The sequence below is a fragment of the Panthera tigris genome, chromosome B1 (assembly GCF_018350195.1).
Source record: "Panthera tigris isolate Pti1 chromosome B1, P.tigris_Pti1_mat1.1, whole genome shotgun sequence".
In the NCBI taxonomy this organism is placed as follows: domain Eukaryota; kingdom Metazoa; phylum Chordata; class Mammalia; order Carnivora; family Felidae; genus Panthera; species Panthera tigris.
Genome location: NC_056663.1, coordinates 173219821 through 173243720, shown reverse-complemented (window position 1 = coordinate 173243720; position 23900 = coordinate 173219821). Strand labels below are relative to the sequence as shown.

Sequence of the window (23900 nt, the reverse complement as noted above, 5' to 3'; positions counted from 1 at the left end):
CAACTCTGATCTCTCGCACCCCGCCCCAATCCGTGGCCACCTGCACTTTGCGGGCTCTTGCGCCAAACAGCGCTCCCCGGAGCCCCCAAAGGCCTGCCGGGCCCAGGCGCGCACCGGGCGGCACGGGGCTCCTGGAGCCGCCCAGCTCGCGGAGTGGCCCAGGAATGCGCCAGGGCGGGGCAGGAAGGACCCCTCTGGAGCCTTCCAGACCTCGGGAAGGCTTCCCGCGGAGACCCACTCTTGGAAAGGTTCCGCGACCACGCGGCGAGGAGCACGTGAGCGGCGCGGCTTCTCTATAAAAACCCCCGGCTCTGCCGAGCGTGAGGCTAGCGGAGCGGCAAGACAGTCACCTGCGCCACCTGAGGCCGGGCGACGGTGACAGCCCCTCCAGGACGCTCAAAAGGGTGCCGAGTTTTGATGCTTTGGACCCTCGGGGGCCGGGCTCAGTGCGTGAGTCTAACTTTGAGGCCGGAATTGGCGGCACGTAGGCAAAGAGGCGCCGGCGCCGGTAGGCGTGCGTTCCCCAAAATGCTGAGGGCTTGTTTGACCTTTAGGAGAGTTGGAGGAGTCAGAGGGATCTCGGGCTAGTTTCTTTCATGTTCTCCACCAAGGAGACAGCCACGAGCGCTCGGGATCGTCCTCAGAGAAGCCCGGGAGGCCCACGGGCAGCCCGCGGCCCCCGCGCCCCCGCCCCTGCCGCCCATTAAGCCGCGGGTGAGTTCACCGCCCCGCGGAAGGACGTTCCCATAAAGTCGGACGCCTTTAGCAGATAAAGTTCGAGCAGCTCTCCTCCGCTCGGTCCCCGTCACCTCGGCGACCCCTCTTCCCGCGGCAGGCGCGGACGGGGAGATGGCCGCGGGCTGGGCGGCCAGCGCGGGCGCTTCCCGGCGCAAAGAGGCGCCGCGCGCGTAGCCGCCGCCGCCGCCACCGCCACGCTGACCTCCCGCCGGCTGCTGTGCTGAGCCCCCGGCGGCGGGCGAAGGCTGACGCCCAGAGGGCCGGGAGGCGGCGGCGTCAGCGGCCCGAGGGTCCGTATGGCCGCCCCGCGCCTGCCGGTGGTGTGCGCCGCGGAGCTCGCCGGCGGCGCCTCGGGCTCGGGGCGGCTCTGAGCCGCGCCGCCTGCGGGGATCGACCTAGCTGCTCCGCGGAGCCGCGGGCAGGAACCGAGGACCAGGAGGCGGCGGCGGCTATTCCTCCCAGAGGGCGATGTGGCCGGCCGGCGCGGGCACCAGGCTGCCCTGTCCCCGGGACTCTGCGCTCCGGCGGGCGGCTTTCTCCGGGAACCTCAACGCCCTGCCTTCTCACCTCGTGCCCGCCGGGCGAAGCGTGCGGGTCTTCATCAGCGCCAACCCTGAAGGTAAGTCCTTCGCCCGGATTTGCCCGTCAGTCCTTCCGTCCGTCCGCGCGCGCCGGGAGCCGGAGAGTTTCCGCAGCACAGCCGGGCGCGCCGTGCGTGCCCCAATCTCCCTTCCTCCAGCTGAAAGCGTGGATGGTCTGAGCGCGTGGGAATTTCATTTGAATCACTTTTATTCTCCCTTCGCTCATCCCCTCTGCCCGCTGGCTTCCCCTGGGACCCCTATTCTCGCGCCCCTCGCCCGGGTTACTAATTCAGATCGAGCTAAGAAACGTCCGAGGCATTAGACGCTTCTGGAAGCGCCAACCTGCTTCCACTACCACCTTTTCTTTTAGCGGTGTCTTCTCCGGGGTTGTCGCGAACGCAAATAGTAGTTCGTCTCGCTCCCGGCTCAGCTGCGGGGTCCTGAAGGAGGGCTTCCTCCCTTGCTACTTGTTCGCGCCGAGCGGGGTGAGCATATGGGGTTCCCTGAGACTAGCCTCTTGTGAGTGCGACGGTGCCCTTCGCTTTGGAGGGCAGAAGAATCCTCTGTGAATCGAAGGCCCGCGGCGATTGCAGAGGAAACGCGCTGTGGGGCCCCGGGATAGATGGGCGTTCATCCCGGCGCTGGTTTCGTGGCGAGCGCTCAGGAGTTCATCTCCACAGCTGGACCCCGGGCTTGATTTCCCGGTTTGGAACCTGACCTACTCAGGCCTGTTTCTGCTCAAGGCTGGGCACCTGGTAGGCGCCAAACGCAAACTTGTTGCTTTCTCGCATTCGCAAATCACAGCGGCTGAGCGCTGGATGGTTCATTTCTTTTTTTGCTCAACACTGCCTTTGAGTTTTAGGACCTGAATATTAACTTTCCTTACTAGTAAGTGAAGAAGTAGGAAGTATTTGACTTAAGCTGGATAAAACTGCAGGAATTGCTCTTTTCTAGAAAAAGTAAATGTGTGGCCATAAGATAAGTTTTGCAGGAGCCTTTTTCATGCACTCTAACAAGCTTTGAGTCTGACAAAAAGTAAGCGTTAACAATCACTAGATATAATCTTTTTAACCCAAGAGTCTGGTTGCTTTTGAAAAGCATTTTGAGAGAACCAACAAAAATAACTTTCTAAAGAAGTTGTAAAAAACAAAACAAAAATCTCAGGGAAACTTTACATTATGTCAGGGCATTGGGGAAAGACTCAAATAGGTAACTCACAGTTCTATAATAATAGAATGTATACTTTTTGAGACAGAGGCACAACTGTGCTAATAAAGTTTGCAGCTCATTTTCACAAAATTTAATAATTGAGGCATTTAGGAAATTACTGTCCACCCTTTTAAAACCTTTTAAAATCTCAGATATGTCTTCCAGGATTCTTACTTAAGTCTGAATAAAGGAAAACATGGAGATATGCAGCCTGTTTAAAGACTACTGGTAATCTGCAATTTAAGTATTCAAGGTTTGTTTTTTTTTTTCTTTTAATGCTAAAACATTTTTTTAAGTGGTTGGGAGAATTGTGTTAGAAAATGTTGTCTTAAAATTTTCACTTCTCCTAAGCTTGAAAGAAATTTCATGAGAAGTGTTTAAGTCTGCTGATGTAGAACCAGCAAAATTACTGTTTTTCTTTAAACATGTTCCTTCAAAAATACTGTGAAAATGTTAATATCAGTAGTTTGTTTTTCCTTTAAGTTTGTAATTTCTAAAATAAAAATCAATGATCATGAATGTGTGTTAAGTCAGGTTAATAATGAATTAATATTTAAGATTAATGTCATTTTTTTCATAAGCTTGTCCATATGATTCTTCAAATTTTCTAGTTTCTTAAAAGCTTTGCCATATGTTACTCTTAGGAAAGCAAACAGAAGGGAGGCTTTCGTGTCTCCTGCTTACTGTTTGAGCTAAGCTTGTACATTGATCTTGAAGGACCAGAAATGTGACTTCTATGTGAGAAGTTGTAACAGTGTTAGCACCCAGATTTGATCAAATTGGAGAGTCGAGGGTATATTAAATAGAAGAGACAGAGACGGGTATTTTTGGGGGGCCTGTGCGTGAAACCTTGCAATCTTGGTAAATGCTCTATCAGAGGCAGCACTCCACCACGAAATTTTTGTGGATGCAATTCAGGAAGCAAATGGTTGTGTTTTGGTTCCATCCAATATTAGATTCTTGGCCAATACTCAAGAGTTTCTCCACTGTCCAATTAAGACAACATTATCTCATGCTTTTCTCTACAAGTGGAAATCAATTCATGCTCTAGATAAAAGCTGCTTTGTGTTGAACTCCTAGCAGTATGTTTAAGAATTCAGCTAGGGTCTCCCTTAGGTTATTGTGTTAATACGTATTGCTTTAAAAGGCTTCTATGGACTTCACTTATCAATAATAAAGGTAATACATAAAAATTACTTTCTCATGTGTTAGCTCATTCAGTATTTTAATTTTGATTTCCATCCCCAAATCCTGTCAGGATGATGGACCAGGGGCTGTTCTCCCTGTTTCACAGATAAGGAAACTAAGGTTGTGCCAGGTTAAGCTACTTGCCTGAACCTGTATAGCAAAATAACGTGGAGCTTTCAGGGGACTCAAAACATCTCTCTTGGTACTCTGTGGCCCAGCCTAGGTTTATGCCAGATTTCTGTGAAATCTCTTCCACCCACATGGACAAGACAATCAGCTGGATATATAGTGGATAAGTGTTATCCTTACTCTTGAATCCTGACAGCCAGCCAGAAGCTGACTAACAGAGAGGGAACATGGCTGCTCTGACCTACTTCACTTACACCAGAGGGGTAGCCTCAAGGGCATTCAAGGAAATTTCAGAATGTTCTGGACTCTAATGGACCTGTTTCGGTCCAAAAGTATATCTGCATACGACCAGTCCATGCCACATTAAGGACACTGGAGAAGAACCAGTGTGGGGGAGACAATAGCATTGTCCCAGATTCTCTTACATGAATAAGCCTTGGACTTCATCTAGTCCCACCTTCCACCCAAGGTAGAAATTTCATCTGTGGCTTCTGTATTAATCCTTGGGAGTCTTCTAGTTATTTAGCCATGTTTCTCTGCCAGAATGGCACATACACCTTCTTGGAACAGTGATTCTAAAACGTGTATAAAATCTTCCACTGTGATGAGCCTGAATTGTCCATGAATATGTGGAGGAGAAGAGCCAGCATAATTCTCTCCCTGTATTGAAATTCATGGGAGCCTAATAAATAATCCTCTTTGCCTCAATTCCTGTTGGTTTTTTTTGTTTGTTTTTTTTTGTTTTTTGTTTTGTTTTTGTTTTTTTTGAGAGAGAGAAAGAGGGAGAGAGGGAGAGGAAGGGAGGGGAGAGGCAGAGAGAGAGAGAGGAGAGAATCCCAGGCAGGTTCCATGCTGTCAGTGCAGAGCCTGATGTCAGGCTTGATTCCATGAGTTGAGAGATTGTGACCTATGCTGAAACCAAGAGTCGAATACTTAACCAACTGAGCCACCCAGGCACCCCTGCCTTAACTCTTAATCAGTTTAGAGCACAGTAATGTCTTACTTAGCTCAGGCTGCTGCAACAAAATACCATAGACTGAGTGGCTTCAACAACAGACTTTTTATTTCTCACAGTTCTGGGGGCTGGAAAGTCCAAGATCAGGGTGCTGGCAAGTGTGATTCCTGGTGCGGGACCTCCTTGTGATTTTCCAATGACCATCTTCTCACTGTGTCCTTACATGACAGAGAGCACAAGCCCTGGTCTTTCTTCTTTTTCTTTAATAAGGATGCTGATCCCATAATGGAGGCCCCACCCTAATAATTTCATCTAAATCTGATTACCTCCCAAAGGGTCTACCTCTAAATACCCTGACATTAGGATTGCCCGAGTGGCTTAGTCAGTTAAGCATGCTTAACTCTTGATATCCACTCAGGTCATGATCTCACCATTCTAGAGATTGAGTCCCTAAGTCAGGCTCCGTGCTGACAGCTCAGAACCTGCTTGGGATTCTCTCTCTCTCCTCTCTGTCTGCCCATCCCCTGTGCAGTGTCTGTCTCTCAAAATAAATAAAATACCATCACATTAGCTGTTAGGGCTTCAACATACGAATGGGGGAGGGGCAGAAATATTAAGGCCATAACATTCTGTCCCTGCACCTCCCCAAATTCATGTCCTTGTTGCATACAAATGATATTCATTCCATACCAACAACTCCAAAAGTCTCGACCTGCTCCAGCATCAGTTCTAAAGTCTACAGCCCCAAGTGTCGTCTAAATACAACCTAAATCAGATATGGGTGAAATTCCAGATATGATTTATCCAGAGGCAGGAATCCTTTCCTGCTGTGAGCGTGTGAAATGAGAAAAGTTGTGTGCTTGCAAAATGGAATGGTGGGAGAGGCATAGGATTGACTGTCATTCTAAAAGGAAGAAATTGGAATGAAAAAAGGGATGAAGGGTCCCAAGTAAGTTCAAAAACTAGCAAGGCAAATACCATTAGGTCTTGAAGCGCTAGAATAATGGTCTTTGGTTTGATGCTCTGCTTTCCATACCCCCTGGGGGTGGCAGTGCTACATCCATAACTCTGTGGAAGGGAGTTACCCACCAAGACTCCAGGAGGCGCTGCCCTCAAGGCTTTGGACGACGCCATCTGCCCTGTTGAAGTCCAGGTGATGCCTTCCCCTACCTTTGAACCAAGATGCAACCCTGATGATCTCCAAATCTCCTTTGAGGTCATTCTCCCTTTGTGTTGAAGAACCACAGCTGAATCGCCTTATGGCTCAGTCCTGCAGCATCTCAGTCCACCTATCTTCCTTGCAACCCCTGTCTTCCTCAGTTCCAGCTGAACCTTGCCTCTGCTGGGGTGGTCCGTGATTTATACCCGTATCAAAGGGTTGCTCGACCACACTCTTGGTTTTCAGAGCAAAAACTTTCGGTTTGTCCTTTGGTGTGATACGGATAAGCTGAGACTTTTCCAGATCCTAAAGTTCTGGTTCCTTTTTGTTTTAACAATTCCTTTCTCGGTTCCTCCTTTTTTTTTTTTTTTTCCCCTCCACACGCAGGAGGAACCAAGCCACCCCTTCATCCAGTTTCCTGGCTTACCAGTGCTACCTTCCACAAAACACTAGAACACAGTTCAGCGACATCGTTGACCACTTTACAGCACTTGCCTCTGCTCTCTTGGGCAATAACATGTTCCTGGTTTCAGTCTTAGGTGTCGCCCGGATGGCCAGTTCAGCAGAATGGCCATATTCTGTTCACAATTTCTGGATTCTCTAAGAATCTTTCTCCACAGCTCTCCTCTTTCCTTTCTGAGCTCTTCCCAGAATTGCCAGTAACCGTCTCTTTGTGGCAGTCGTGGCTTTTTCTAGCATGTACCTCCCAAACTCTTCTAGTCTCTACCCATTACCTAGTTCCAAAGCTGTTTCCCCATGTTTTAGGTGTTTGTTACAGCAGCACCTGCCTCTTGGTAGCAAACTCTGTCTTCGTTTCCTAGAGTTGCCATGACATTGGCCCCAAACTGGGTTTTAAAGTACAGGAACTTACCGTCTCATGATTCTGGAGGCCGGAAGTCCCAAATCAAGGTGTCAGCAGGACTGTGCTCCCACTGAAGGCTCTAGGCAAGGGTCCTTCCTTGACTCTTCCTAGCTTCAGGTGGCTCCTGGTGGTCCATGCTGTGTGGTCCATTGGCTTGCAGCTTTGTCCCTCCAGCCTCTGCCTCCATGGTCACCGGCAAGAAGGTCATGTCCTCATGTGGTGGAGAGAGAACTATTGTGTCTCTTCCTCCTCTTATAAATAGGACAGTAATCCCATCATAGGGCACCTTCATGACCTCGTCTATACCTAATTACCTCCCAAAGGTCTCAACCCACAATACCATCACTTTTGGGCTTGGGGCTTCAACATATGAATTTGGGGGGACACAACCATTTAGTCCGTAACTGGTAATGTCTAAAGCAAATAGAAGGTCAAGATATTGCTTTTATTACTGGTAAAAACTGATGTGGGCCCATGCTCCTTTATCATCTTTTGGGCCAGATACGATTTTGGAATTTCATATTTTTTAGGTTTAGGAAGAAAATGGTATATATGCTATTTATTATGTAGGGTCTGGGTCATATCCCGTAAGCAAGTATGAATGTGTGTATAAGGAAACATGCCTTCACTCTAAGCTGTACTTTCTGCAGTGCTGGAAGGTTTTCATCTGCCTTGTCCTGTGTGGTAGTACTAGTTAAATATAGCTGTTATTGAGCTTTTGAAATGTGGCTGGTAGGACTGAGAAGCTATTGTAACTTAGTTTAAATTTAAATAGGCACATGGGGCTGTTGGCTACGACATGCAACACAATGCTCTAAGGGGAAAAATGAGGATTTAAGTAGTTTCATGTCTGTTAGGGTCACGTTTTGCCACTGGTGACTCAGGACACTTAAGGTTTTGCTGCCAGATGAATCGGGGAAAAATTTTTTGTTTTCATTACTTTGTGGATTCTGGAAGTGCGGGTAAGGACTGTGGACCTTTTGGGGGAAATATGGCTTTGGACTCGAGCCAAGTAGGGTTTTCCAGTGCTGAACCTCAGAACTGCATAAACTTATCCTCCCAGGCAGTGTCAGCAATGGACCAGGGCATAAACCTGCCCCTTCCCCCCGCTGGTGGACAGAGTTGGCCCTTTGAAAATTTAAGACATGGAAGAACAGAGAAGAATGACAGGTTCACTTACAAGAGAGAACAAAGGGGCCAGACTGTGCTCAGATTTTCCTTCCAAATGCATCCATCTGATTAAGACACTTCTGCCCTGAATAGTAAGTAATGGCCCTGTCCAGGGCTACTCTGCTAGTGGATCTCCCTATGTGTGTTGGGAGACATCAGGATTGGAGAAAAAGCTTCTCCAACACCTATTTTTGTCCCTTTTCACACCCGCTCCGATTTATCCACTGGTCGACTTTGAGAGTCGTGCACGTTTGTCCATAGTATTCGTGATCAGCTGCTTTGTCCATTTCCACGTGGACTTTGTATGTCTTTGCATGTTCCCGTGCTCTCTCTTCCATGTCTTTGAGGTCTTAGTAGAAACGTTTGTTCTCCGTTCTGGCAGAAGCCACAGTAAAGAGAGAAATATTTTCCCTACAGTTGTTGCAACCAGTGTTTATTTGACTTTTACTTTATCTTGTGCTCCCAGGCAAGAGGCAGAAAGATGTGCATCAAGAAATTCAAATGAAAGCTACGAATATTCTTCACTGTGGTTCTTCTTACCTGCCCTGAAATGTCAATTATTTCTGAGGCTCCCTGGTTTTTCTTTTTTTCTTTTTAATGTTTATTTTTTATTTTTGAGAGAGAGAGAGAGAGAGAGAGCGTGAGTGGGGGAGGGGCAGAGAGAAAGGGAGACACAGAATCTGAAGCAGGCTCCAGGCTCTGAGCTGTCAGCACAGATCCCAACATGGGACTTGAACTCATGAACCATGAGACCATGACCTGAGCCAGTCAGACGCTTAACCAACTGGGCCACCCAGGCGCCCCATCTAAGGCTTCCTGTTTTTTCATTGTTTTTGCGAGTAATCAGAAAAAAATAAAGTTAAGGGGCACCTGGGTGGCTCAGTTGGTTAAGCGGCCAACTTCGGCTCAGGTCATGATCTTGTGGTCCGTGAGTTCAAGCCCCGCATCAGGCTCTGTGCTGACAGCTCAAAGCCTGGAGCCTGCTTCAGATTCTGCATCTCCCTCTCTCTCTGCCCCTCACCCATTTGTGCTCTGTCTCTCTCTGCCTTTCAAAAATGAATACATGCTAAAAAAAAAAAAAAAAAAAAAAGAAAAAGAAAAAATAAAGTTATCACAGCAAAAAAAACCTGTGTGTGTGTGTGTGTGTGTGTGTGTGTGTGTGCGCGCGCGCGCGCGCACGTATACACACAGCTATTTGAACCACAAAGTTAATAGTCTTAAAGGAGAACATACTGAACTGCTACTTTATGGTAAATGCACATAGAGCATTTATACCGCATTCTCAACTTCTAGTGGTTGTATCTTCATGTCCTGGAGCAAGTATCATTCAGACAGGGGAAGATGTTAGATGCAGGTACAAGACCAGAGAGCCGGACTGCCCGGGCTTGCCTCCACGGTCCACCTTTTAATGCTGTGATTCTTAAGCACGTTGCTTAACTACTTTGTTCTCAGTTTCCTAATCTGTAGAAAGAGGACAGTAATAGTGCCTGCCTTGCAGGGTTACTGAATAAATAACTTACAACAGGGCTGGGCCCATAGTAAACATGAAATAAATGTTTGCCATGGTCACCCTTATTCTCTTTATCACTATTAGTTTCCACTGTGATCCAGATCCTGTGCAGGCCTGGGTATGGAAGGATAAACCCTCCCCTCCTTATAGAAATGGAGTCTATGGAAGCATATCAGTTAGAATTCCACAGGAAAACAAGAAGCACTCCAGATACTTCAGGGAACTCAGCAGTCCCAAAAGTCATTGTTAAGAGTCTGAGGAGTGAAAGGGATACTGCTAGGCAGTTTCCAAAAGCCGTCACCTAGAGGGCAGGAAACCGTAGAAGCCACTGCCAGTTGTCCTAGCTGCGAGCCGTGTAGCTGGCCAGTTTGTACAAACACGCCCGTCTGCTGAAGCCTCGTATCAGCCGCCACAACTCAAGGCAGAAGAACTTATCCTGTTCCCTGTCCTCCATATCTCATGCAGGCACGCCCCGCCCTGCCCCCCCCCCCACTCCCTGGCAGAGTCAGAATTGCACTTGGACCCTCGCAGTGAGTAAGTCTAGGCACTTCCAGGCTTCCAGCACAAGAGAGAGAATGAAAGGAAGCGGTGATGGACACTCACCACCAACACGCAGGGTCTAGTCCAAGGGGGAAGCAGGCGCATTGACTTATTCAACCAGGAGACATTCATGGAACACTTACTCCACATGGAGGGCTGTTCTGGTGCCTAGAATACAGCAGTAACAAAACAGGCAGGTCTCTGTTCTCATGCAGTTTATGTAAATAATATATGCGATGAGCACCGTGCTAAAGATATGAGCAGAGCAGTAGAGAGACGCTGAGGAGGAGTAAGCCAGCCTAGAGCTCAGAATGAGGGTTGGGAGGGCTCCCCAGAGGAGCCAACGGAGCCAGGGTGTAAACACTATCCTACATGGTAATCAAATACGAGGCAAAGCGATGATGAGCTCTCTGGAGGGAATAGAAAGAGATTATTATTCAATGAAGAGCTTTTATCCCTTTGAACAAGAGAATGGAGCTGATGTCTTGAGGTGATAACTATGGTTTGTCCCTTAAAGGTGGCCCATTTAGAAAGCCACTTAAAAGAGCGCTAGAGTATATAGGGCCGGCTACAAAGACATTGTGACTTTATGGTTTAGTCAATCATCTACAGCTCTTTTAAGATTCTTGTCACGCCGTAGCAATGACACCACTTACTGTTTTAAAGGGTGTGTGTATATATGCGTTTTATTTTTTTCAGTTGTCTGCTGCCATGTATCATGATGCCCACGCTGAAATTTAGTGACTTAAAACAATGATTTATGGTTTCCCACAGTTCTGTGCCTGCCGGGGAATCCAGGTAGGGCTTGGCCTGAAGAAGACAGGTAGGTACCTTCTGCCGAGCGTTGGCTGGAGTCACTCACTTGACTGCACTCAGCTAAGCCTGGGCGGAACTGGGCTGTGGAAGGTCCAGGAAGGCCTCACTCCTGTGCCTGGCTCCTCAGTGCTCCTCCACGAGGGCTTGCTCTCCAGCTTTTCTCCTCACTCGGAGGTCTAGCCCAGGATTCATTGTAGGGGATTGGCTACCCGAGAGAAGGGAAATGGCAGCCACCAGGCCTCTTAAGGCCCTGGAAGTCCCAGGATGTCATTTTCACTGTGTTCTGTCCATGCAAGTCCTAGGCTAGCCTAAATTCAGAGGGAGAGGAAATAGATCCTCTCTCTCAGATGAGCAGAGGTAGATGCATGTGGTGGGGGGAGGGGTAGGAGTTAATGGTGGCCAACTTCAAAAGCTACCAAAACCCCAGCTGTACTGTGAAGTTTCTTTGGCCTGTTGTTGTCCTAATTAGGTTAAGTGAGTAAATGCTTGCAAAGTGAGTAAACTGGTGGCCTGGCACGTAGCACATGCCCGACAGGTGTTAACAGTTGTGCTGATCAGTGAGTTGTTGAGCACTGACGGGGACTCCGTGCACAGTGCCCTTGTAGAACCTTCCAAATTCTAAACTGAGAAAAACAGAGCCTGCAAATAGATTAAAATACCACCATTGTTACTGAAAAGGTAATAACGGAGAATGCTTTTGTGCTTCTTGATACTAAACTCCAGAATTAGACATTCTTCTACCCACACACTGGCACCGGAGGGTCTGCCCCACAAAACACTGAGCCTGGAGAAGAGAGCATGACCTCTGTGTGGACAGGTCAATTCCTGGGGGAAGGAGTGAGCGGGTGGACTGAGCTTGCCTGGTTTATTTTTTCCCACATTTTCAGTCAAATGAGTCACCCCTTAAACCTTCCCACCCCTGTTCCGGGAAGTAAGGAAGGAGGTAAAAGGAACCCAGGAGTCCCATGCTCCAGAAGAAGCCTCCAGTTAGGGGAAGAAGGGCTTCTCCCCTAACCCAGATACTTACCTCTTTCAGTTTTAACATTTGTACACAGGATCACTTATATCGGATGTCTAGTTTGAAATAGCCCAAATTCTATCCCGGCCGGTATCTAACACATGATGCTAAGCTATAAGGTATGACATGCTTTGTATGTAATAGCAGTAACTATATCAGCTGTCTGTATCAGATACTTTCATAAGGTAAGTGCTTCAAGTGGTCCAGGTGGCCTTGGGGTAAGTCACTTCATCTCTCTAGAAACCACTACATTTTGGGGTAGATTGATAGGCAGCAATAGACAACCAAAAAAAAAAAAAACAAACAAACTCACAAACACCTTTTAAAATGGCAAATGATACAGTTCCTGTAGTGTGACAGGAATTCATCTACAGGGTAATTGGGTTTGATAAAGGCTTAGAGTTCTTTGCAACTCAAAAAAATTCTTACATGTTTTGCCCTTACTGGTCATGTGATTTAAATCAACGTAAAACCCCTAGGAGGTGGTTCAAAAGTATACATATATGCTGAGTTATGGACAATCTAAAAGAAAGTCTGGTGCTACTAACTTAAAGACTGATTCCTTCCTGTTGCTGTTTCAAAGCTTTATCTTTCATATTTTTTACTGAAATCAAACAGGATTCCTTCTGCAAATTAAAGTAAGTAGGCTAATGTATAATTAGGAAAAGGATACGTGATAGAAAGTTAATAAAGAGATTGAATGGCATCCAAAGCTGTAGTTTCTAAGAGAATAATACCCACTTCTAATGAAATGCTTCCTTGAAATCTCATTTTCAATCCAAAATATTTGCTAGGCTTTGACATGAGTACAATCAAAACAAAGAGCAAAGCCCAGATGTCAGGTGTCTTATTCCAAGAGTGATTACAGAATCTAACTCAGAAATGAAACCACAAAATTAAAAAGCTATCTTTCATAAAGTTTAATCTGATCCATTATGGATAGTGTCAGATTCTTGCCACTGAATAGATTTCCTTCAGAGTTTATTCTAAGTGTCACCTGCAGTATTTATTAGATACCCATTGTGTACAGCCAAACTCCTAACTGGTTGGTGTGGAGAGTTACAGAGGAAGTAAGAGATACATACTGTCTTCATTCTTGAGACTCCTGCAGCTAGGAGGCAATACAGGCATAACTACCAAAAGTATACTGTGCTTAGGGCGCCCTGATGGCTCAGTAGGTTAAGTGTCCGACTCGACTCTTGGTTTCAGCTCAGGTCATGATCTCATGGTTCATGGGTTCAAGCTACTTGTCGGGCTCTGTGCTGATGGCATGGAGCCTGCTTGGCATTCTCTCTCTCTCTCTCTCTCTCTCTCTCTCTCTGTGCCTCCCCCTTACACACACACACTCTCTCTCTCTCTCCCCCCCCCCCAAATAAACAAACAAAACACCATGCTTGTGAGGTATTTCACACAAAGGGCACTTGGAAAAATTGGGATCAACCCGTGGTGTCTGATCTCGCAGTCAGGCATGAGCTCATCAAATTTAGTCAAAAGGGAAAGACCAGGATGTGTCAAATCTAAGAAATGGACCTCTCTGCTGTAGAGGAGTGGCCAGTGGGGAACTGGGTCAGTTGTAGGTGATGAGAGTAAGTCTAGATCCAAGAGAAAGGCACTGTTTTTGAAGAGAAAGCATTTGTTACCAAAGAGGCATAGTGAGCACATATATGTTGAAATTTGTTTCATTTCCTTGAGTATCAGAATAACTTCAGAGTTTACTCGGATAATAATTGGAGGGGTTCGGGCACAAGATAGGGACTCTGGGGAAGACAGAGGGGATAGTAAGAAGCATCTGGCAAAATCAAGGCAGGATCCCAGCCCCTCATCTTTAGGTGGGACCCAGGTCCTGAGAAAGGTGCCGGCTGCTGTCAGGACTGAAATCCAAGGCCAGGGCCGCAGCTGCTGTCTGAGTGATCTGACCCTGAGTCTCAGGAGAGTTGGGAAAACAGGAACTAGGAAAGTAATAGGAAACATTTCCTGGCTGAGAATAGACAGCACTGCAGGTGGCAGGAAGTGTGGTTCTGGATATTTCACAGAGTACATGCTGGGGCTGGGCAGCAGGAAGCCTTATTCAATACAAACAAGGAATTCAGAGCACTGAGAGATTAGAAAGACTTGATTGGCCTAGTTGAAGATGACGAAGCATTACAGAGACACAGAATAGTATATACCCTGGAAGGCAAGCTATTCTCATTGCTATAATCATTAGTGGTTGACTGAAATGTTTTGCAGCCACAAATGCGTTGGGGCCACATCCCATGCTCAGGGATTGATTAGTAATGTCTCCTGTGGGTAAGAAATGGGGTGTATCCTTCTTTGTGCAGTGAATTTGCAACTGTGAACCCTGAGTGGGGAAGGGGTAAGCAACAAACAGAAGGGTTTAGTTTTGGTTCATTTGGCCAAAGCAAGGAGAACAAGCCAGAGTGAAATAGGAAAAAAAAAATGCCCAAGAAATAACCGGTGAGAAATGTTCTTGCCCAAGTGACAGAACTGGTAGAATCACCACTTTTTAAAGGAGGAAAAATGTGTTAGCTGTAAAAGAGACTGAAAACCTACTGCATGTGGTAGGACCTGCATGCTCGTTAGTTGCTAAGCAAAGGGTGTAGCTTCAAGCAGAAGACCGTGCTCGGTTGACAGTGTTCTAGAAAATTCTGTAATTAAAATAGAATTCAGAAACTACTGAGGTCAGTGATTAAAAAGCAACAGAGTTAATCAAAGATATTACATATTAAAGGAAAAAAGAAAATCTGAGAACACTAAAAAGAAGATGTGAAAATTAAAGTTCCCTTTTAAGCCTAGGGTCCCTATTCAGAAGCCTGAATAATCTACATAGAGAGAATATGTAAAAAAAAAAAAAAAAAAAAAAGGGAAAAGACCCAGACCTTCCCACCTTGGAGGAGTTGCCTTTGGGGGCATTCATCTGCAAAGTCATGCAGGATGAAAGCATTCATAAAAGAGGAGTCTCACAATTTAACAAAATCACCATTGAACCTGAAGTCTTAGAAGGTGTGGGGGTTTTGTTACACAGCCCCCAATTTTTTTTTTGGCATGCATCCCACTGAGAGGTAGAATCTATGACTTTTCTCCTTGAATCTGGGCTCTCCCAACTGGTTTTGGCCAATAGAATATGGAACAAATGGCACCGCACCAGTTTCTGGGCCCAGGCTTCTGGAAATCAGCCACCTTGCGGTCAAGGAAAATGCGCCCCCTTGAAAGTGCATCTCCGCCCACAGGCACTGAGCTTTCCCAGTTCAGCTGAAGCCATGTGAGGCAAACGGCAGCCTTCCTTGCTGAACCCTGCCGAAATTGCAGATGTAAGGGGAAGATGAATGTTGTCTTAAGCCAGTGATTTTGATATGTTTTGCAGCAATAGAGAAATTAGTAAAATAAAATAAATGCATTATAGTACGTACTGGGTAAGATGAAAGAACTTGGAGGTTACAGTTGGTTTTGAATCCCAAGATTTGTTGTAAATTTGTGTATTTAGTTTCCTCAGACTTCATTCTCCCTTCTGAAGGTTGGTCACAATAATAACTACCTGGCAAGATCATTGTGGGAAAGAAGTGAAATACGCAAGCACCTAACACAATGCCTGAAAGATATCAAGGACTCAAAAGTTCTAGATCCGAATTTGCTAAAACCCCTAGGAGATTAGAGAAAAGAACGAGGGATAAAGGTTTCAAAGGAATGACAGTTGCTTGAGTAACTTACTTTTTTATAAATTGCAGCATGAAATGGTCCCTTTTCCCAGTATGCCACCCATGTAATCACATATGCTTTTAGCTAGAGGCAACTACATAAAAACACCGTTTTTAAATGATGGTTTTAACACATAAATATGAATTCAGCCCAAATTATAAGGTATTAAGTTACTAAGTTCCATCTCTAAATAATAGAGCAGATCTACTTAAAACCTGCTTTTAAAAATTAGCCCCAACTCTCTTTTTAAAGCCATGGATAACAAGCAGGTTTCAATAAAATGACATTCAGAAAGAATAAAAAGATAGCACTTCCACCTTTTAATGTAGGGTGTGCTATAATCTTAAACTAAAAACCATAATTTCTTTCACACATAAAGAATCCTTTTAATGTTGCTTTAATCTACATAAAGTCTTGTCTTTTTTCTAACCTCTGTTAATCTTTTAGACCTTGATGCACAGTTTGCTACAATGTTCAAAGCGTATTTGGTGCCCACATTCATGTGAGAAGGACCACTCTTCACAAAAAGGAACATCCCTCTTTAGGGAGGATTTCAATACAGACCTAACATATGTTTGAAAACTATTTCATTCTGTGTGGCCATTATGGTAGAATGACCCCATGGTTACGTCAGTTGATAATTCTTAAAAAAAATTTTTTTTAATGTTTATTTTTTTATTTTTGAGAGAGAGAGAGAGAGAGTGAGAGTGGTGGGAGGGGCAGAGAGAGAGGGAGACACAGAATCCAAAGCAGGCTCCAGGCTCTGAGCTGTCAGCACAGAGCCATACATGGGGCTCAGACCCATGAACCATGAGATCGTGACCCGAGCCAAAGTCAGACACTTAAATCACTGAGCCACCCAGGGGCCCCACATCAGCTGATAATTCTTATTGTATGCATGTAATGGTCATTGTAAGCCCCCGTTATACTAAGCAAATGATCTAGATATTCCTGTGTGTTGGTGTTTGGGGTGGAGGAGGGGAGAGAGGAGATGGGAAGGGGAGGGAGGAGATGGGTCTCTTGACTGAGTCAGTGCAAGGTCCAGGGACAGGCGGTTGCTAACTTCAGTCTGGAGAGTGCTTATCATTCATTTCTTTGTTGATTCTGCTCTGCAGATTTCAGACTAGAATGAAATGAAGGAGAAGGCTCCAGAATCTAGAAGTCTTGAAACCAAAACAGTTTTGTTTCTCAAGTTTGGAGTTGGGTTATACTAGAAAAGGGCTAGCTATTTAATCTGGTCCCTCTCGGGACAGGGGAGCCAGAGTGCTTGGTGGAGGAAGGCTAGGAGCCTGCACCCTTTATGTGCCCCATAGGATTATCTGAAGAAAACAAAATTTAGGGCTTAGCCAAGTGCTTTCATTCTTTTACTGAGATTGTAAAAATCTATTTGAAACTCTTTTTTTTTTTTTTTGGATTCAGTACTTGCTGTGTAATGTTTTGTTTTTCCTTCTTTTTATCCTTTCAGAAATTAGTCTGTGTCAACCTTGTCAGGGAGGAAAAAACAGGTTTCACTTTTGCAAATCCCATGAGCAGTATCAAAGCAGACCTCTGCTCTGGGGGGCAGCCCCAGCGGGTATGTAAGCAGGTGGGTGTATAAGCTGACCTCACATGGGTGTGCAGATTTCTCTCTGCCAGCACCTGCGTCTGCCAGGGGGATGGCCGTGCAAACTGGTAGGCTGTGAGCTTCATGTGAGTCTGGGCATCCAGGAATCATAACCCCAGAGTTCTCGATTCAGTACTGCCCACTATCTACCAGCGCTGTGACCTGAGGCGGTTTCTAGAACCATGAGTCCCCATCTTCCTTCCTTTTTTTTTAACTTGTTTTATTTTTTATTTTTTTAAATTCACATCCAAATTAGTTAGCATATAGTGCAACAATGATTTCAGGAGTAGATTCCTTTGTGCCCCTTACCCATTTGGCCCATCCCCCCTCCCACAACCCCTCCAGCAACCCTCAGTTTGTTCTCCATATTTATGAGTCTCTTCTGTTTTGTCCCCCTCCCTGTTTTTATATTATTTTTTTTTCCCTTCCCTTATGTTCATCTGTTTTGTCTCTTAAAGTCCTCATGTGAGTGAAGTCCTATGATTGTCTTTCTCTGACTAATTTCACTTAGCATAATACCCTCCAGTTCCATCCACATAGTTGCAAATGGCAAGATTTCATTCTTTTTGATTGCCGAGTAATACTCCATTGTGTGTGTGTGTGTGTGTGTGTGTGTGTGTGTGTGTGTATACATATACATATACATATATATATGTATATGTGTGTGTGTGTGTGTATATATATATATATATATATACACACACACACACACACCACATCTTCTTTATCCATTCATCCATCGAGGGACATTTGGGCTCTTTCCATATTTTGGCTATTGTCAATAGTGCTGCTATAAACATGGGGGTGCATGTATCCCTTCAAAACAGCACACCTGTATCCCTTGGATAAATACCTAGTAGTGCAATTGCTGGGTCGTAGGGTAGTTCTGTTTTTAGTTTTATGAGGAACCTTCATACTGTTTTCCAGAGTGGCTGCACCAGCTTGCATTGCCGCCCGGTCTTCCTTTCTACAGAAACAAAACCCCTCCATTGTCTCTTTTTTGGAGTTCTGAGCATTAAATTCTGTTGTAGTATATAAACAGTGAGCCCGATGCAGAAACAAAGAATCATCCTTTTTAAAAAAAAAAAAAAAAAACTCTTTCAAATACATGAGTTAGAAACTGACTCTTAAGTGACTGTGTTAACAGTAGTGCTCACATAGTATGTACTCAAGAAATGCTTGTTGAATTTAAAGACCCCTGAAGAGAAATGGAAGTGGAGAGGGCAGTGAGGTGGGGGCAGTCTTCCTCATGCCCCGGCCATGCTGGGTGTTTCTGCAGGTCCGGCTGTTGCCAGGACCACCTCTGGTTCCCAAATCCCATACCTCTTGTGGTGGTTCTGTCCCTGTTGTCTCCAGTCCCTCCTCTGTGAAGTAACCCTCCGTCACTATACCCAAACTCCTCATGCCTGTATGGCTCCCCTACTCCTTCACCCCAGGGCTGATAGGGCCTCACCCACAGGCCAGCTAGGTGCCCACTGGGCAGGCCATGGAGGCCCAGCCCTAGCGTCCCCAAGCCCTGAGGCCCAAGTTCCCAGTAAGCCACATTCCACGCATATAGCTCCCCGTCTCCTGCTGTAGCCACTGAGGAGGAAGTGGGGGGAGACGGGTGCCTTCCCACCGGGAGATCAGGGACTGGGGGTGAGGTGAAGAGAGGTCCGTCGTGAACCCGGACTGTGGCCGTGCAGCTTTACGTGCCCATGCATTTCTCACAAGAACAGTGAGAAGGCAATAGTGCCAGTGGTATGGGCTAGCGACATTGTGTCTTTGAGGACCAGTTAGGCACCTTGCCGCTTTCTGAAACATCCTTTTTATGGCAAATTTCATTTTATGTTCCATTTAAATCATGTGCCATCAGGCTTGCGTAACAGCCCTTTAGAAGTTGGAGAGCTGTGTTTTCACCAGAGACCTTCTCCTCGCCTTCTGATGGCCTTGTGTGCGCATATGGGAGAATGTTCTTGTCCTGGAGACATTGCGAGGTGGTAAGGGGTGGGGGGCAGAACAGGGACTGAAATGTCTGGTTTGGACGGTATAGCTCTGTGACCTTGGGCATCCTCTCTGGGACACTTGCCTCATCGGCAGAATGAAGTGGCTGAGAAACAGGACCTTCTGGGACATCTTCCAGCTCCAGTATTACATTATCCCACTTCTTTGAAACTCCCCGGCAATTCCGTCTTGTTTTATTTCTGTGCAAGGAGAGGGAGTGTGGGGTCTAATAGCCCTTTTTCCTGACTCGGTGACCATGTCCATTCCATCTCCTGAAGAAGAGGGATAATAGTGCCTGTTCTCCTTCTGAACCTACTGCATGAATGTGCCCTGTTGATTTGAATGTGGAAAGTAAAACAAAGGGCACAAGTCAGTGGACGACATGGGCGGGATTTAGGAACTCTGACCAAAGTTTCAGTAGGAAGATGGGGAGCATGAGCAGGATGAAATACGCAGAAAGGGCCCCTTCCTTAGGCCAACAGATGAGACTTTAGGATGATAAAATCATTGGGCTTTGGGGTCAGATGGTTGTGTGTGAACTCCTGGGTGGAAGGGTTTGGCTCTCTACCCTGAATTTTGTGGTGGAATGCATTGTGTGTACACGTACAGCACACAACGTTTACCGGGGCTAGTAATAGAGGGTAAGGGGTCGGAATCGGGAGTCGGAAACACTTGGGTTGGAGCACTTGCGGTGTGCCATTTTCTGACTGCCGTTTTCCGACTCCGTGACCTTAAAGCAGTCCATTCCTCTAATCCTAGATTTGCCTATCTCTAAAATTGAAAGTATGCTGGGATTTTTATGAGGCTCAAATGAGGTAAAGCTTGTGAAATGCTTATCACATGCCTGGAACCTCATAAGCTTTCATTGAATGTTAACTAGGATTGTTACCATTATTAGCTCCATTATCTGTTTACCTGGGAGTTGCTGACACCTCAGCGGGGAAAGAAGTGACATCAAGCCTGGCTCAACTAGCTGGCAGTCATTCAAAAAAAAAAAAAAAAAAAGCAAAAAAACAACTCATCCACCATGGTATCTTTGTTGCCCACTCAGTAGGAGAAGGAAGATGTGTCCCATGATGACACAATTAGGAAGCACTTATATTCTGTTTGTATTAAGCCAGAATGTTTATTTCCAGCTGCCTATCAAGGTTGACATCTTACGAGGCCATAGCTATTATAAACGTTTTATTTTTTTTAATATGAGATTTATTGTCAAATTGGTTTCCATACAACACCCAGTGCTCATCCCAACAGGTGCCCTCCTCAATGCCCATCGCCCGCTTTCCCCTCCACCCCACCCCCATCAACCCTCAGTTTATTCTCAGTTTTTGAGAGCCTCTTATGTTTTGGCTCTCTCCTTCTCTAACCTTTTTTTTTTTTTCCTTCCCCTCCCCCATGGTCTTCTGTTTCTCAAAAATATGGAACACTTCACGAATTTGCATGTCATCCTTGTGCAGGGGCCATGCTAATCTTCTCTGTATCATTCCAATTTTAGTATATGTGGTGCCAAAGCCAGCACTATTATAAACGTTTTAAAAAGTGCTTTCATAGAATTATCACCAGAGGAAGTTTAGAGCCACAAGAATTGGCATGCCTTCTTCCTTTTACTCTCAGACCCCATTTTTAATCAGAGTCACAATAGTCATTTAACAAGTGTTTGTTGATGGCTTTCTGCATACAAGCCACCCTTCTAAGCCTTGAGGATAGAATTTAGCAATGCTAAATAACTACACGTTACCCCTACCCCTTGTGGTTGTCACATTTAGATGGAGGGACCATGACATAAAAAGGCAAATACATTTGTTTGTAAAGTTTATGGAGGTGATGGTATGTATTATGAGGAAAAGTAGAGTGAGATAAAGAGGAAGCATTTGGGCAGGGACTGTCTCCCAGTAATGAGTGGTCAGAGAAAGTCTGTCTGAAGAGATAATATTTGAAGGGAAACATGAATGGTGGAAGGGAGCCAAGCACTTCTGCCAAGAAGTGGAAGGAGGAAGCAGTAAGTGGAAGGAGGAAGCAGTAAGTGGAAGGAGGAAGCAGTAAGTAGAAGGAGGAAGCAGTAAGTGCAAAGGTCCTGTGGCAAGGAATGCCTTTGGAGACCCAAGGAGCAGCAAGATCAGTGTGGTGGGGAATAGATGGAGGCAGTGCAGTTTTCACAAAAGTGTGTACCCCCATATTGGCAGGTACCAACCAACCAGGACAGATGCCATCTATAAGCAACCAGTAAGCTGTGCTTAGTGCATCTCTGTTGAACATCAGTCTTTGGAGGGAACTTAGGGAGGCCAGATCACATGGGGCCACCATGTTCTTTTAGCATAATTTCTAGGCTTAGCTCCAGAAACCAACTTTATCCATAAAAGATAAGGATTACTGTTTATTGGGGGGGGAAGTACATTTATTATTGACTCGGGTTATTTTTAAAAGTGAGTGTAAGAAAATTTCAAGGCACATTTGTTACAAATCTGATCTGTACTTGTTGGTTTTTCATTCGGCAGTTCCTTCAGCATCCTATTAGAGTAAAAAGATGTGGAACCTAACTTTCATCCCCTGCCTACTCTGGCTTCTAGGAATTAAAAGAGAAGGGGATAGGAGACACCGTTACTGGATCTTTTGAGTTAGCAGGTGACAGAGTGCCCTAAACCATGGGAATAAGACTCTTAAAAGAAGAAGCCACCTTCTCACATGTGACCTGGGCAGATCGGAAGTCCTCTGTGAGGTGGCAGAGGGTGGGGTCCGTCTTAGTCTCTGGGTGCTGGAAAGCGTCCCAGGCTGCTTTACTTCTCGGTATATCTCCAGGTGGATCCCTGCCATGTGTTTGAACTAAAGCCCTGAGGAACCCTGTTGAAAATTCTTTGAGAGTAGAAACCAGGGAAGTCATTCAGGAGCCCATGATAAAGTTGATGGGGCAAGGACCATCAACACTACCACGTCGGCCTCGGTGAGGGCAGTAGCAGCCATGAGAGTGATGGCCGTCAACATTAGAGGCCTGAGTGAGTGTCGCCTAGGGCCTCTGGCAGCCCAGCAGCAGCAGCTGTGATGTGACCCCCATCAGGGACAACCAGGGGCTACATGGTGCAGCTTTCACAGCTACTAGGATCCCAGGGCGTTTTGTATCTACTAGACCTATACCTGAGGCCGGAAAACGGAACAGTCCGCAAAGGAGAACACATAAGCCACATGTTTCATAGCAGATCCCCAAGGTGACCAAGAGTCTCATTCGTGCATTTATTCATTAGAGAAATCCTGCATGGCTGGAGCTGTCTGCCTCTTTCCCTTCTCCAGTCTGGTTTGGAGGCTGAGGGAGCGCGGGTTGTGAAAGCTTTCAAGATGTTAACCATGACAGAGAATTGTGTGGCTTCAGGTTCTGGAATCCGAAAGCGCTAGGTCTGGTATCTGGGCTCCGCCACTTTGTGGCAGTGCGTCTTCCTCCTCAACCTTCCCGAGCATTGGTTTCCTCATCACTGAACCGGGCTGAAAATAGCATTTGACTTAAAGTTCCTGTGAGGTTTAATGAGACAATGTATGGAAAGCACTTAGCACTGTGCCTGGTGTAGTGGACACTCTAATGCTAGTTGTTGGTTTGATAATTCAGAACGGAAGTAGAATGAGTGTGTGTGTGTGTGTGTGTGTGTGTGTGTGTGTGTGTGTGTACATGTACATGGTGGGGGGGGGCATCAGGGGTGGGAAAGAAGGGGAAAAGAGGAAAAAGCAGAGAGGGAAGGAGGAGGGGAGAATATTCAGGAAGAATACAGCAGAGGAAAAAAATCAGAGGTGTGCCAAGGTGTGTGAAGATAAAATATTTGAGACCCTTGAATGATAGGCTGGAATGGGCCCTAAATTATTTAAAATAAAAAAAGAAGAAATGATTTTACCAGTAGGGCTTTGGATGATCATCGGAATTAATTAAAAATTGCTTTTATTCCTGAATGTTTACTGAGTTCCTGTACACAGTGAGATGACGAACAACCACGTTCTGAGCATTCCTGAAACAAGATAGCAATTAAAGAGAGTGCTAGGGGTGGATCCGATCGTTATTATGATGGAGATTCCAGACTATGGCAGCAGGGCAGTTAACGGCCATTCTATTCATTTCTGATGGAAATAACACCAACAGACCCAGGGAGGTTTTAGACGTGGACTCCTTCAATCTGTCTATCCACTCCCAAAGCTAACAGATAACTGTCAATTTTAATTTAGTGCCTGGCTGAATTCAGATGGGATAGGTGATGATTTTTTATCAGCCCCTTCCTATGATATAGGAAGACATGGAGAATTTGAGTGGCTCACTGAAGGTGAAATCACTGGCATAAACCTCGTATCTTCCCAGAACTTCAGAAGAGTTTGCTTTGCTTTTGGTGGATGTGTGGTCTGTATCGTTTCTCTCCCTTAGGTAAAATGAGGTTTCTCTATCCTCCCCCATCCTGGAGTTGCGTTGTTCATCATTTTGATTTTTTATAATCAGCTGACCTTTTCTCTAAATAGGTCATTTTGCTGTACAGTCAGTAAACTCAGCGTTCTGGAGATTTTTGCCCAAGGAGGCTGCATATATTTATATCTGGACGTGTCCATATGTCAAGCAGGTATTTCAGTCTATATTTGAAAGCTGGTGAGGTGGTAGCATTTAAAATTCCCTGCCCTAACAGAACAAAATGAAAACAAATACCCTTAACATATAACCAGACATTTTCAAATGTTCAAAAGATGAAAAATGAGACTTCATTAAATAAGAAATAAAATAAGCAA

The 23900-nt window shown here is 45.7% G+C and overlaps 1 protein-coding gene and 1 non-coding gene across 2 annotated transcripts in view; one reads left to right on the top strand and one right to left on the bottom strand.

Annotated features, from left to right (window-relative positions):
* The first annotated feature begins 973 nt into the window (after window positions 1–973).
* Window positions 974–23900, top strand: part of NWD2 (NACHT and WD repeat domain containing 2) — a 181624-nt gene continuing 158697 nt past the window's right edge. Inside the window, exon 1 of the mRNA XM_007098919.3 lies at window positions 974–1357. Within this exon, the coding sequence (XP_007098981.2) occupies window positions 1207–1357 (151 nt within the window). The 5' untranslated portion in view covers window positions 974–1206. The remainder of the gene's footprint in view (window positions 1358–23900) is intronic.
* Window positions 20570–20676, bottom strand: LOC122238170. Its single transcript, XR_006217132.1, has one exon. It is a non-coding gene; the product is annotated as a U6 spliceosomal RNA (small nuclear RNA).